The sequence below is a fragment of the Alligator sinensis genome, unplaced genomic scaffold, assembly GCF_000455745.1.
Source record: "Alligator sinensis unplaced genomic scaffold, ASM45574v1 scaffold1509_1, whole genome shotgun sequence".
Classification (NCBI taxonomy): Eukaryota; Metazoa; Chordata; order Crocodylia; family Alligatoridae; genus Alligator; species Alligator sinensis.
Window position 1 is genome coordinate 743,661 of NW_005842711.1, and position 13,969 is coordinate 757,629.

Sequence of the window (13,969 nt, forward strand, 5' to 3'; positions counted from 1 at the left end):
CCCACCCCCTTGCAGGGCAGGGGGGCATGGACCCCCAACGGGGGAGGGGCAGCCTGGCCCAGCCCAGTCCAACCCATCTCCCCCATGCCCAGGCTCTATTCAGCCCCTGGAGGCCGCCTCTGTGATTGACAGCCTAGCCGTGGCTCCAGGGACAATGGTCCCTTTGTTCCCCCTGTGCCGGGCACACAGGGCCCCCTGAACCCAATTTACATGTGGGGCAGACGGGGGAGGGGGGCAGCAGGCTGGATGGGGGCTGCGGGGCTCCCAGTGCTGGGGACAGGGCAGCGTGGCCTTCCCTCACCGGGCCCAGAGACCTTGGCATCGTGCCCCTGCCCTGAAACGCCCCCACCCCGAGCCCTTCCCCCCTCTTCAGGGGCCATTGCCATAGCAACCCTCTGCCTCATAGCTCCCAGGGAGGGGCTGGACCTCCCTCTTACCCTTACCCACCCCCTACAGAACAGGGTGCATCTGAGAGCAGACTTGGGTGTGGCTGCGTGGGCAGGGCAGTGGGGACTGGGGGCCAAGGGGAGTTGTCTGCTGGGGTGGGGATTGGGCCCTTCTCCCCAGGTCCCTCTGTAGCTGGGGTCCATAGTGATGCCCATGGGGGGCAGCACTGACCCCCTGCCGCCCCCCGCCAGGCTTCTCAGGCTCCATGTGCCAGATTGACATTGATGAGTGCGCCAGCACGCCCTGCCAGAATGGCGCCAAGTGCCTGGACCGGCCCAACGCCTACGAGTGTCGCTGCACTGAGGGTGAGTGCCTGCCCTGGCCGCACCCACAGGGCACAGCCCTGTCCCCAGGGCACTGCACGGCTCAGCCCTGAGGGCCTGGTCCTGCCAACCAGACCCAGCCCTGCCTAATACCTAATGCTTCTGCATGGAGGATGAGTGCCCATCCTGACCATGCCCACAGGCCCTCCCCCTATGGCACAGCTCTGCCCTAGTGCCTACAAGTGCCACCCTGCCTGCCCCTGGCCCTTCCCCCAAGCCTGCCAGTGACCAGCCTCTGTCCCACCCCCCCACTCTACACCCCAGGCAGGTGACCTGTGCTCACCAGCCCCCCGCCGGGTCTATATGATCCACAGGGATGGGTGGCTGGCACGGGGTGTCATGTCTGCCAGCCACGTTTCCTAGGAGCCCCCTGCTGCCCACATGGCACCCTGGGCCATGTCCTGTGGGGCACTATTGCTGGGGAGGCACTACAGTGAGGCCAAGAGTGGAGCTGACCCACTGTGCCATGGGTTCCCCCTCACCAGCCTCACGCCCCCTCTCCCGGCCCCCCCAGGCTTTGAGGGCCCTCTGTGCGAGAGGAACGTGGACGACTGCTCACCTGACCCCTGTCACCATGGCACATGCCTGGACGGCATCGCCAGCTTCACCTGCACCTGTGCTCCTGGCTACACTGGCTATCGTTGTGAGAACCAGCTCAACGAGTGCCACAGCAACCCTTGCCAGCACGGTGGCAAGTGCATCGACCGCATCGACCGGTACCAGTGCAACTGCCTGCCCGGCACTTCCGGTACCTGACCTGTGGTAGAAGGGCCACTGGGGGGTTGGGAGGGAGTTGAGGCTAGGGGAGCTGGAAGAGGTGGGGCGGGGGGCTGTGAGAGGACTGTATGGGGCTGGGTACAGGAGCTGCCTTTTCCTGGGATACATATGGGTGGGCCTAAGAGGGCTGCAGGGACTGGGCACTGCTGGTGGGGTCTGTTGTCCCCTCCCTACCTCCCCCCGCCGCCAGGTGCATATAGGCTCAGGGAGGGCAGAGGCAGATCCAGCTGGGTCTGCCCTTCCCACCTCCTCCCTCCTCCCCTCCCAGCTCCTCACAGTGCATCTACCTCCCCTTCTCACCCCATCCCAGGAACATGCTGGTCCCTCCCCAAGCTGCCCCAGGCCATATCCCCCAAATTGCCCCCCCTACCCCCAGCTGAGCCAACCTAATGCCCAAGCCTGGGTGCCTATGACCTGGGGCAGTTCCCAGCATGCCGTGGGACCTGACAACCTGCCACCCCTCCCCCCGCCAAAGGTGTGAACTGCGAGGTGAACTATGATGACTGCGCCAGCAACCCCTGCGACTATGGGATATGTCGCGATGGCATCAACCACTATGACTGCATCTGCCAACCTGGCTTCACTGGTGTGTGCTGTGCAAGGGCTCTGCGCCGTGGGTGGGGCTGGGCCTGGCATCAGCAGGGCTGGCTGGGCGAGGGAGCATCCTGGCTTGTAGATGGGTCAGTGGCTGCACCTGAGTCCCCACCTAGAGGGTAGGGAGAAGTGGGGGCTTGGTCCTGGCTCTGGGGCTACTGGGGGCAGGCTGTGGCCATGGGCTGGCTGGTGGGGGCACTGGCTGCAGGATGCCAGGGGCCTGTGGCTGTGTGGGCTGGCCATAGGGGCAGCATGTCAGAGCAGACTGTAGGATGAGCTGTGGAAAGGTGTTGTAGGGTTGTGGCTGGGGGGTGGGGCCCGCTGGCTTTGGGATGGGCCCTGCTTTGGTCGCAGTGGCTGTGGGATGGGCCCTGACAGGGTATCAGGACTGTGACCATGCGATGAGCCATGCTGGGGTATCTGGGCAGTGGCATGGGCTGTGAAGGGGTGTCAGGAAGGTGGTCTTGGCTGTGGAGCTGGGCCATGACAGGGTAAGATGTTAGCAAGGTGTTGGGGGCTGTGACCAGGGCAGCACCAGTGGCCATGGGGTAGACAGTGCTAGGGGGGCAGGGATGGTGGCCGTGGGGCAGGCTGTAGCAGAGGTGCAGGGGGCAGTGGCCTTGCAGGGTATCAAGGAGCCTGTGGCTGTGGGATTGGCCATGACAAGGGAACAGGTGGTGGCTGTGGGGTGGAGTGTCAAGGTGACAGTGGCTGTGGGGCTTCAGGGGAATGGGGGCAGTGGCTGTGGGGTGGGCCATGCCATGCTGTCTGTGGCCATGGAGCTTGGCAGGGGGGTGGTGGCTGTGGGGAATCAAAGGAGAAGGGGCAGCAGCTGTGGGCACCGAGGGCAGGGCAGGGCAGGGCAGGGGGAGATTATGCTGACATAATCTCCCCCTGCCTAGGGCCGCTGTGTTATGTTGAGGTGGACGAGTGTGCCTCCAGCCCCTGCCAGAATGGGGGCACATGCATGGATGGGGAGAACGGGTTCCGCTGCCTCTGCCCTGAGGGCTTCCATGGCCCCCACTGCTACTCTGAGGTGGATGAGTGCAGCAGCAGCCCCTGTCTTCACGGCGCCTGCCGCGATGTCCGCAACGGGTGCGTGCCGGGGTGAGGGGGCTGGCTCGTAGCCCAGGTGGATGTTGGGGTGAGGGACAGGTCAGGGCTGCCTGGAGTGGGTGCTGAAGCTAGGGAGATTGCCCTGGGGTCTAGATCTGGTAGAAGGGGGCTGCCCAGAGGTAAATGTGCGGGCTGCCCAGGGTGGGTGCTGAGGCTGGAAGGGTGCCTGGGGGGATGGATAGGGCTGTCCAAAGGGGTACTGAGGATGGGGGGGATGTTAATGGGGGGCAGAACTCCCTGAGGAGGGGAGTGCTGAGGCCCCATCTCCCACAGGTACCAGTGCGAGTGTGAGCCAGGCTGGGCCGGAGCCAACTGCGATGTGAACCGCAATGAGTGCGAGTCCAACCCCTGCCAACACGGGGGCAGCTGCATTGACCACGTCGATGGCTACCGCTGCACCTGCCAAGATGGCTTCCAGGGTATGTGCCCCTGCAGGCTTCCAGGATACACACCTACCCTCAGCCTCCTCACTGCACCCACTGCTTGCACCCCCGGAGTACTAGGCCCCATGCATACCCAGCTCCACCCCCCCACCCCCCAACCTACCCAGTTGCCAAGCTCAGGATACAGCCCACTAGAGTACATTGCCCTGCCCCCTCCCTGCAGGGACCTACTGCCAGATCAACATCAATGACTGCATCTCCAGCCCCTGCCTCAACAAGGGCACCTGCATCGATGGCATCGCCAGCTACACTTGCCTTTGTGACCTGCCTTATACAGGTGGGCTGGCCAAGGGGCAGGGGCTAGCTCTGGGCCTCTGCTCCCTGGCTGGGGCCCCGGCAAGGCCAGGCTAGGGGAGAGAATACAGGTGCCCTGGGGCTGGGGGTGCTGTGTGGGGCAGGGAGCCCTGGTGATAAGGCAGGCCTGGGTGTGGGGGAGCTGTAGGGCAGACAGGCCCTGCCCTCACCAGCTCCCCATCCCCAGGCCGCAACTGTGAAAATGTACTGGCACCCTGTGCCCCCAACCCCTGTGAGAACGGCGGTACCTGTGCCCATACACCTGACTACGAGGCCTTCGTCTGCAGCTGCCCACCTGGTTGGCAAGGTATTGCCACCCCATCCTGCTACTCCCCCCAGGTCTGCCCCCTCCCTGCACTGACCTCTGCCCCCTGCTCCCACCCCAGGGCAGCGGTGCCAGATGGACGTAAATGAGTGTGACCGAAGTCCCTGCCGGAACCGGGGCACCTGCACCAACCTGCGGGGTAGCTACCGCTGTGCCTGCCGACCTGGCTACAGCGGCCCTGACTGCGAGACCGATGTGGACGACTGTACCCCCAGTGAGTCCTTCCAGGGGGGGTTGGGTATGGGGTCAAGCTGGGGGGCTCCCACTACCAGCTGCCAGGACTCTAGGGAGTGGAATTGGGGGCCCAGCCAGAGGCTGCGGGGTCTGGGAAAGGGAGTTGGAGTTCCAGCAAGGAGCTGGGAGAGTAGGGTTGGGGGGGCTGTGGGGTTCTGGGGAGTGGGGTTAGGGGCTCATCTATGGGGCTCCCCTATGCCAAGCCAGCACATGGGGTTCTGTGCCCAGCAGGAGATGCTGTTATCCAGATGGGGCAGTCAAACCAGGCCTCTGCTGCTGTGCCACCAGACCCCCCTGGGGAGAAACTGACCCCTTTTGAGGTCTTGATCCCCCCCCTCCCAACTCCAGGCACCTCTTTGCCTCCACTTCCTGTCCCAAATAGCCCTGTGGGGCTGGAAACAAGCTGTTGCTTGTGGGAGGAGCCCTAAGATTGACCCCCTTCCCACCAAGATGTCTGGGCAGGGAGCAGTGCTGACTGCCTAACCCTCCCTCCCCACACTGCACAGACCCCTGCCTGAATGGTGGCTCCTGCACGGATGGGGTCAGCTCCTTTGCATGCACCTGCCTGCCTGGCTTTGCGGGTCCACGCTGTGCCACCGAGATTGATGAGTGCCTGAGCGCACCTTGCCGGCACGGCGGCACCTGCACTGACTATGTGGACAGCTTCACCTGTGCCTGCCCCCCTGGCTGGGCTGGTCTGCGCTGCGAGGTTGATGTGCAAGACTGCACTGACAGGTAGGACGTCCCCCCACCTCCTCCCCTACCCCCACCTCCAGCTAAGCTGGCCTGCACTGTGAGCTGGACATATGGGACTGATAGGTGGGATGCCCAGACCCTGCCCCTAAGCCCCCAGCTGAGCCAGCCTATGCTGGGAGCATGATGTCCAGGACTGCACCAACAGCTGGGGTTCCTCAGGCCCTGCACCCATCCTCCAGCCCACCCCCACCTCTGGCTGGCTCAGCTTGTGCTGTATTGTATTACATAGGCCTGTGCCCACAGGTGGGATCCCCCCAGCCTGGTCCTTGGCAAACCCCATAGTTGAGATCCCTGGCACCAGTTTTCTCCACCCCAAGCAGGCAGGCATGCGGCTGGGTGATGGCTGGTAGCTGTGGGAGGCTAGGAGCTGGGCTGGGGTCTTTAGGAGTGCAGAGGTGGGCTGGGTCATACTGAGGGCAGAAGGTCATGAGAGAACTGTGCCAGGAGGCAGCAGACTGGATCTGGGGGGGTGTGCCACAGGGCACAGCCCCCCTGTGACATTGCCCACCCTCCTTCTCTGCCCACAGCTCCTGCTTCAATGGGGGTACATGCATAGATGGGGTGAACTCCTTCACCTGCCGGTGCCGGGCTGGCTTCACAGGCGCCCACTGCCAGCACGAGGTGGACGAGTGCCAGTCCCGGCCCTGTCTTCACGGGGGTGTCTGCATGGATGGCGTGGGCTCCTACCGCTGCCTCTGCCCCCACGGCTACTCTGGGACACGCTGCCAGGTGAACCCAATGGAGCGTGAGGGGGAGCACGAGGCTGCCTTGTGACCTGGGCCTGTAGGGGCAGGGTGCTGCTTCAGGGTCCCACTAACTAACCACCCCCTCCCCTTCTGTGCCCACAGACCCCCGTGGACCTGTGCCGCCGCTCGCCCTGCCAAAATGGGGGCCGCTGCATACGCACGGAGGGAGGTGCTGCCTTTGCCTGCGAGTGCCCGGGCGGCTGGACTGGGCGCTACTGTGACATCCCCAATGTGTCCTGTGCTGTGGTGGCAGCCAGCCGAAGTAGGGAGGGGTCTCACCGGGGGGGGAAGAGGGGGGTAGGGACATCTGGTCCTGAGCCCTCTCATGGGCCCAGCAGCCAGGTCTCCTGGGTTCAAGGCTCAGCCCCAGGAAAGGAACAAGGTCTACTGGTTATAGCAGTGTATCTCCGGGGTGAGGGGCAAGACAGGACAGGATGGGATGCCTGGGTTGTATCCAAGACCCTGAAGGGAAGTGGGATCTGATTGGTTAGAGAAGGGGGTTGGTAGCCCAGATGCCTGATTCTGTCCCAGCTCGAGGACAGGCATGTGGATTGCATCCCGGCTTTCAGGACAGGAATGGGGTCTAGTAGTTTTACTAGTGGCCTGGGAGCCAGGACTCCTGCGTTGCATCCCAGGTTCTGTGAAGTAAGTGGGGTCTAGTGATTAGAACAGGGAGCGTGGGGGCAGAGGCAGGATGCCTGGATTCCCTTCCTGCCCCACCCCTGCTGTGGCCTCAGGCGAGTGCCGGCTTGGCCTGCCTGCACTCCCGGGATCAGGGCTGTCCTCCAGAGCTTGGTGCCAGGTCACACCTGCCTCTCACGCAGGGGTCTCCAAGGAGCAGGTGTGTCACTACCGGGGCCAATGCATGGATGCCGGCAACACCCACTACTGCCTCTGCAAGGAGGGCTACACGGGCAGCTACTGCGAGAGTGAGGTGGACCACTGCCAGCCCGGGCCCTGCCAGCACGGTGCCACCTGTCGCAGCTACGTCGGCGGCTATGTCTGTGAGGTCAGTAGTGCTAGTCACAGCCTGAATGCCTGGGTTCTCTCCTGGGCAGGTGACCTAAGGCATATGCCATCATGAACCTGTGTGTGCCTGGTGCCCGAGCCCAGGCGTGTTGAACAATGAATGGGGGAGGCACTGAGGAGCCTTATTCTGTGACACTGCTGGGCCTCCAGATGCAGGATCCACCCAACCAGCCAGGCCCCATTCCCACCAGCCAGCATCCCCCCTCCACACCAGCCAGATTCCCACTCTCCTCACAGAGAAGCAGCCTTTTCTCCTGGGGTGAGGAAAGACTGAGGGGGCATCTGCCTCTGAATATCTCTTACAGCAGAGCCAGGAGGCTCAGGGCTGCCCCTGAACCTCAGCCAAGACCACCCGAGAAGCCTCGTTGTGGGCTGAGGATGGGGGAAAAGAGGCAAGGCTGTGAGGCCTCTTTTCCTTGTGTTGCCAGCAGGAGCGTGGGCCTCATGACTGAACCATGGGTCTCCCATGCATCCTGGTTCTGAGGTGGGCTGGGGTGCCTGGGGCCTCTGTATCCCCAATGTGAAGCAGAGAAGAGGCACCCATCTCTCTCTCCTACACCATCCTGTGCACCCAGGAGCCCTCAAGACATTCCCTGCCTAACAGCCAGTCTACCCCACATGGTGGAAGGAGTCTGTCTCGGCCCCTTTCAGCTGCTTGATGCTGTTCTGGGGTTGGGGGAGGGGGGCACATCTGCAACTCTGGGGGCTGGATTTCATCCAGCTGAGCTCACGTGGCTAGCGTGGCCCCAGGCTGAGCCCCCACCACAGCTCCTCCCAGCCAGTTGGCCTCTGCCCCATAGGGGTCCCCGTGGTCTATGTCCTCAGCTCAGATCCCCAGGCTGCTAGGGCCAGGCACTGCCCCAGTGCCTGTGCCGCAGGGTATTACCATTCCCTACAGTGATAGGCCAGGCGATGGCCCACAGCAAACATGACAGCCCTTTGGGTCAAGCCACTACCAACCTGCTGGAGCCATTCCGGGCTCTGCCAAGGCAGGTGCTTGGCCACTGCTGATACCATGGCCTTGCCAACATTGAGCTCCCGAGCACCAGCTCTGTGTGCTCCTTACCCAAGGTCTGAGTCAGAAGTGGCTTGCAACCCTAGTGTCAGCCTGTTTTTCCATCCCCGCTGTGGCTGCCTGGAGGCCTGGGAAAGGTCGCATGGGACGGGGCTGCTCTCAGGCTAAGGGCTCCCATGTGGCTGCGGGCAGCCGGGTTCCCACAGCCGTTTCCACTGGCCCAGCCCCCCACTCCCGCCCACCCGTGCTCACTGGCAGCCAGGCCCCGTGACATGGGGATGCTGTACTGACTCCCCCCACCCCCAGCAGGGCTCCGGCACTGGGACCTGGGAGCCGGCAACCAGCTCCAGAGCGTGAGAAAGGGATAGGGATGAGCCATGCTCCATGGAGCAAAGGGGCCGCTGAGGGGCTCCTGCATCCTAAATTTGGGATGGGAAGTGCCTGGGGTTACAATAGTCTCCACGCTGCTAATTTGGATACATCCTCCCTGTTCCATGGCGACAGCAGGGCATCACAATGCCAAGGATTCCAGGCTGGCTACGTTCCTTGCCCCCCCTTCTATGGCACCAGCAAGGCTTCAAGGTGCTAAGGGTGCCAGGCCTGAGGGCACAAGGCACCATGTGCCTCCACACACAGCCCCTCTGTTATGGCGTGAACACCTGTGGAGGGTGCAGGGCTCCTCTATCTCTTCCCTCCCCCACCTGCTGCTGTGACCTGTCACAGCTGCACCCCGATGCTCAGTGGTGCAGAGACAGAGTCTCATTCTGGGGAGGCATCACAGTGCCCATCTGGATTACCTGTTGATTTGGGGGAGCTGCTCTGCCCCCCACAACTTCCTGCCCCCCTCAGAGCCAGGGGACTGGGACCTGCTCGCAACCCCCCACATCCAGAGCCATGAGGGGAGTGACCCACATGGCAGGTCGTGTGTGCCAAAACTCAGTAAGCAGCCCTCTGCCCAAAATAATTACCCGCCCCTGCCCTATGCCCTCTGCTCCTTGCCTTGTAGCTGCCCCTGTTCCCTGCTTCCATGCCCCAGCTGTGCCAGGATCCACTGCACAGCTCTGCCAAGATGGGTCTGGGAGGCCAGGGGTTCTTTGGCACAGAGCACTGGTGCCAGGCTCCCAGTGCCGTGCTCTGATCACTTGTATGTGCTCCCCTCCCCTGCTAGTGTCTGCCTGGCTTCGAGGGCCCAAACTGTGAATTCAATGTGGATGAGTGCCAGTCACAGCCCTGCCAGAATGGGGGCACCTGCATCGACTTGGTCGGGCGTTACATCTGCTCCTGCCCGCCGGGCACACTGGGTGAGAGCTGGTGGGCACCAGGTGGGGTGGGACTGGGTGCCTGAGGGGTGGAGACTCTGGCTACCTCAGGATGGGTGCCAGGTGCCCATGGGGGGTGGAGGAGGGCTGGCTACTGCAGAGTGGCCGTGGTGGGGGGGCCTCTGGATCTCTGATAGGAACCAATTGCTTGTGGAGTGAGGGGCTCTAGCTACCTTGGGGTGGGGCCCAGATGCTTGTCAGGGGTGGGAACAGTTGGAGTGGGGGCTGGGTACCCATGGGGTTGCAGAGGGGGTTAGGAGCTCATGGCAGTCCCCAGGGCTTCAGTGTGCATGTGTCCTATCCCCCAGGTGTCCTGTGCGAGATCAACGAGGATGACTGCGCAGTGGCACCTGGGACACCCGGGCCCAAGTGCCTGAACAATGGGACATGTGTGGACCGTGTTGGTGGATACCGCTGCACCTGCCCCCCTGGCTACACAGGCCAGCGCTGCGAGGGTGACATCAATGAGTGCCGCACCAGCCCCTGCCACCCCCAGCACACACGTGACTGCCTGCAGGGTGCCAGTGACTTCCAGTGCCTCTGTAAACCTGGCTACACTGGTGAGTGTGGACACACACGTGCATGTGTACGTGTGTCAACCCAGCTGAACCAGTGAACGTACATATGTATGAGAGCCCAGTTACGTGTGTGTGCGCGCACATGCGCACAAACCCATCTGCTCTGGTGATTGTGTGCATATGTGCATGTGCATGTGTATGCACCAGCTTAGCTGCATTGGTGAGTGTGTGCATGGACCTGTGTGCGCGCCAGCCTGGCTTCACTGGTGACTGTGTGTGTACGTGTGCATGTACTAGCCCAGCTACACCAGTGAGTGTATGCAGTATGTGTACACGTGTATGTCAGCCTGCCTGCACCAGTGTGCCCCTGCCAGCCCCGCTACATCACTAAGTGTGTGCACTGGCCCAGCTGCATCAGTGAGAGCAGTGTGTGTGTGCATAAGTGTGTGCCAGCCTAGTTATACCAGTGAATGTGTGCACATGTGTGCGCGCACTGGGCCAGCTACACTGGTGAGTGTGCGCCAGCCTGGCTACATCTGTGTGTGCGCGCGCATGCACACACCAGCCTGGCTACCCTGCTGAGCGAGTGCACATGCATGTGTGAGCCTGGCTAAACCTATGAGTCGGGGGAAGGGTGCATGCCAACCCAGCTATACTGGTGAGTCTATATGCAAGTGTGTGTGCAAACCCAACTATACTGGTGAGCGTGTACATATGTGTGTGCAGATGTGCACCAGCCCAGCCCCCCCAGTGAACATGTATATGCATCTGTGCGAGCATGAGCTTGACTATGTCAGTGTGTGTGTGTGTGTGTGTGTGTGTGTGCACGCAAGCCTACCTACCTGTGGTGTGTGTGTACATGTGCGAGCTCAGTGACACTGGTGAGTGTGTGTGTGTATGCATGTGTACATGTGCAGAGCTAGGATTTTGAAGTGTGGGGAGCAGATGGTGTGGTGCATCCTCATGTAGAATGTAACTAGTTTCTCTTTAACTGGACTAAAACATGAACCATTTTATGTTAGAGCAAGGGGGACCCAGCCTGCAGGCCAAACCCAACCCCCGGTGCCTCATCTTCCAGGCTGTGGGGCTGCCCATGGATCCATGAGAACCCCATGGGCCTTGGTCATGCATGCTAGATCTGGAGCACAGTGGAGTGAGGCTTGATCCTGGCATGCCCTAATTCTTATGTATGAAGCCTGGTAAAAACAGTGCAGACCCTGCCCCCACATGCAAGGCCAGGAGGAAATGGTGCAGTTCCCTGATCCTGCCATGTGGAGTCCAGTGGAGGTGGCACAGGGTCCGGGACCCTGATCCAAGCTGGCGGAGCTGGGCAGGGGTAGCACGGTCAGCATCCAGGCATACGGGTCAGATCCTGGAGTGCAAGGTCCCATCGAGCCCATGGACTGGACTTGTGCCACTCCTTTCGCCTGTGGAGGCAATAAGTTGAGCACCGCTGGGCTGGGGGCTAGTGCTTCGCCATTTGGTTTAAGATTCAGACAGATATAACGGGTGCATCCTGGTTTCCTGGAGCATAGATAATGTTTTAAAAAATACTACAAACCAGGCCAGAAATAGCCCAGAGTCCAAAGATATTATGTCATTCATCTTGTAGTCATCTTAGCGAGGTGTACATCTCTTATTCAGGTTCATAAAACAAAATCTCATTTTCCTGAGGGTCTTGCCAGTGCCTCCAATGTCTCTCTGTCAGTTGCTTCTACATCTGAGTTAATCTTGACCATACCTGGGTTAAGATTTTTAGCTACAGCTAAGAATAGTCTGCAGGATGGTGACATGGAAGAGAGATGGGTGACATAGAATAGTGACAAAGAAGAGAAACATGACCAGGAGTGACAGGCAGAAACATTGCAGGAGAAAGGCTGGCTCAATTAATGGAACATCAAGACCCTTGAAAAGAAGAGAGGGTTGTTAACACCTCTGGAGTGAAAAGATTAGTAGGGATCAGGACAATAAGGAGCCCTGGAGTCAATTGACTCCCTCATCATGGCCTGGATAGAAATGCCACTGCCCCTGCCAGGCAGTTGGTCGTAAAAGTTGGAGCAGAAATGGAGGGGTGGGGAGGGCTAAAACTGCTCCCTAGTCCAGATCTGCCTCGTGTGTGCGCGCGTGTGTGTGTGCGCATGCATGCACACACATGCATGTGTGAGCGTGGGAGCCCAGTTATGCTACTGAGTGCTTATGCATGGGCATGTGCAAGCCCAACTTCACCAGTGAGTGTGTGCATGCATGAGCCCATAAAAATCTGGCTTCACTGGTGAGTGCATGTATGTGTGTGCACATGCACAAGCTTGGCTTCACCTGTGAATGTCTGCAAGCCTGATTTTCATAGACTGTAAGGTTGGAAGTGACCATAGAAGATCATCAGGTCCAACCCCCTGCACCTGCATACATTTGTATGCACGTGTTTGTGCATACGTTCGTGTGCTAGTCTAGCTTCATTGCTCAGTGCGTCTGCAAGCCTGGTTTCACCAGCAAGTCCGTGTGTGTGTGCACGTGTATATGCACATGCAAGCCTGGCTTCAGAATGTGTGCGCGTGTGTGTGCGCACGTGTGCGCCTACACACATATGTACAAGCCCTGTTTACTGGAGTGTGTGTGAATGTGTCCCTGCTGCCCCCTGCTGGAAAAGCCAAGTCCTGCACCATGTGTGCACATGCACAAACCCAGCTTCTCCAGTTAGTGTGCCAGGTAGGGCATCGTGTGTGTGTGCATAAGCTGAGCTTTGCTATTGAGTGAGTGTGCAAGCCAGGCTTTACCAGTGAGCATGTGTGCACATGTGAGCAAGTAGAGCTTCATTGTGTGTGCATGCTCGGGGTGTCTATACAAATGAGTGCACCAACGCTTAGAGCATTGTGTGCGCGCACGCGAACATATGCACACAGGCTGAGGGGTTTCAGGAAGCTGGATCTTCATGGTAAATGTGTGTGGTGGAGGGGAGGGGTTGAGGCTTCATGCCTATGAGCATGCCAGGGGGTGGGGCTGAGTGCCAGGGGGTGGAGCCTGTGGGGGCCAAGTGTGCTAGGGGGCAGATCCTGTGGTGTCTGTGTGTACCAGGGGGCAGAGCCTGCAGGGGCTGAGCATGTTGGGAGCAGACCCTGCAGGGCTATGACTCCCAAGAGGGGTTGGGTTTGATGGGGGTGTGCAGGGTGTGCTGGTGAGCATCAGGCCTCACGTGGATGCCATGGGCAGGGCAGGGTGGGAGGCATGGGGGTCCTGGGCAACCCCTGAGTGAGCCAGCCTTGACCTTCCCCGCGCAGGCCGGCGTTGCCAGAGTATCATCAACCCCTGTGAGTCTGCACCCTGCCAGAATGGTGGGCAGTGCCGCCCTGTGCCCACTGCCACTCTCGGCTATGCCTGCCGCTGCCCCCAGGTAAGTGTTTGTGGGGGCAGGGGGACAAGCTGGACTAGAGCTGCTGGGCTCAGGTGACTACTACACCCCAGGGCCTTGGTGCTACCCAGTGCATTGGGGAGGGCTGCTCTGTGCTGGGCACTGCTCCCAGTGCCATGGGGAGGCTGGAACTATCTTAGTACAACACCAGGGGGGCTGGGGATAGGGTTAGGTTTGGTCTCGGGGCCATGGTTGGCAGGGAGGAAGGAACTAGTAGGGTTAGTTCCAGTTCTGGTCCCAGAGCCATGGGGCAGGGGTATGTGGGCAGCTGGCTTCGCTCCAGTCCAGGGGGGCTGGTGGTTCTGGGCCCAGGGTTTCATCTGGGGCTGGAGCTAGTCTCTAGGCCATGGGTTTGGGATGCTGGGGTGGTGGTGAGGGTTGTCAGCTCCCCTCCAATCCAGGGTGGGCTGGTGGTGCTGAGCCCAGGGTTCTTGAGTGGGGATGGGGGGCCAGGGCATGGTGGGGGTTGCCAGCTCCCCTCCAGCCCAGGCTGTTGGCAGCCATCCCAATGCCAACCTGGGGTTCACCCCGCTGACCTTCCCAGGGCTTCTCAGGCGCCAGCTGTGAACGCAGCCCGGCCTCCTGCCGTGAGCTGACCTGCCTCAACGGGGGCTCATGCCGGGCCTC

The 13,969-nt window shown here is 60.8% G+C and overlaps 1 protein-coding gene across 1 annotated transcript in view; it reads left to right on the top strand.

Annotated features, from left to right (window-relative positions):
• The window catches only part of NOTCH3 (notch 3), a 35,532-nt gene that overhangs the window by 10,679 nt on the left and 10,884 nt on the right, over positions 1-13,969 (top strand). Inside the window, exons 10-24 of the mRNA XM_025216160.1 lie at positions 639-752; positions 1,285-1,518; positions 2,023-2,133; positions 3,044-3,236; positions 3,531-3,676; positions 4,182-4,301; positions 4,381-4,533; positions 5,060-5,288; positions 5,837-6,038; positions 6,158-6,317; positions 6,880-7,064; positions 9,268-9,400; positions 9,727-9,978; positions 13,212-13,324; positions 13,887-13,969. The exon at positions 13,887-13,969 is cut by the window's right edge and continues 489 nt beyond it. Coding sequence (XP_025071945.1) covers positions 639-752; positions 1,285-1,518; positions 2,023-2,133; positions 3,044-3,236; positions 3,531-3,676; positions 4,182-4,301; positions 4,381-4,533; positions 5,060-5,288; positions 5,837-6,038; positions 6,158-6,317; positions 6,880-7,064; positions 9,268-9,400; positions 9,727-9,978; positions 13,212-13,324; positions 13,887-13,969 — 2,428 coding nt within the window. The remainder of the gene's footprint in view (positions 1-638; positions 753-1,284; positions 1,519-2,022; positions 2,134-3,043; positions 3,237-3,530; positions 3,677-4,181; positions 4,302-4,380; positions 4,534-5,059; positions 5,289-5,836; positions 6,039-6,157; positions 6,318-6,879; positions 7,065-9,267; positions 9,401-9,726; positions 9,979-13,211; positions 13,325-13,886) is intronic.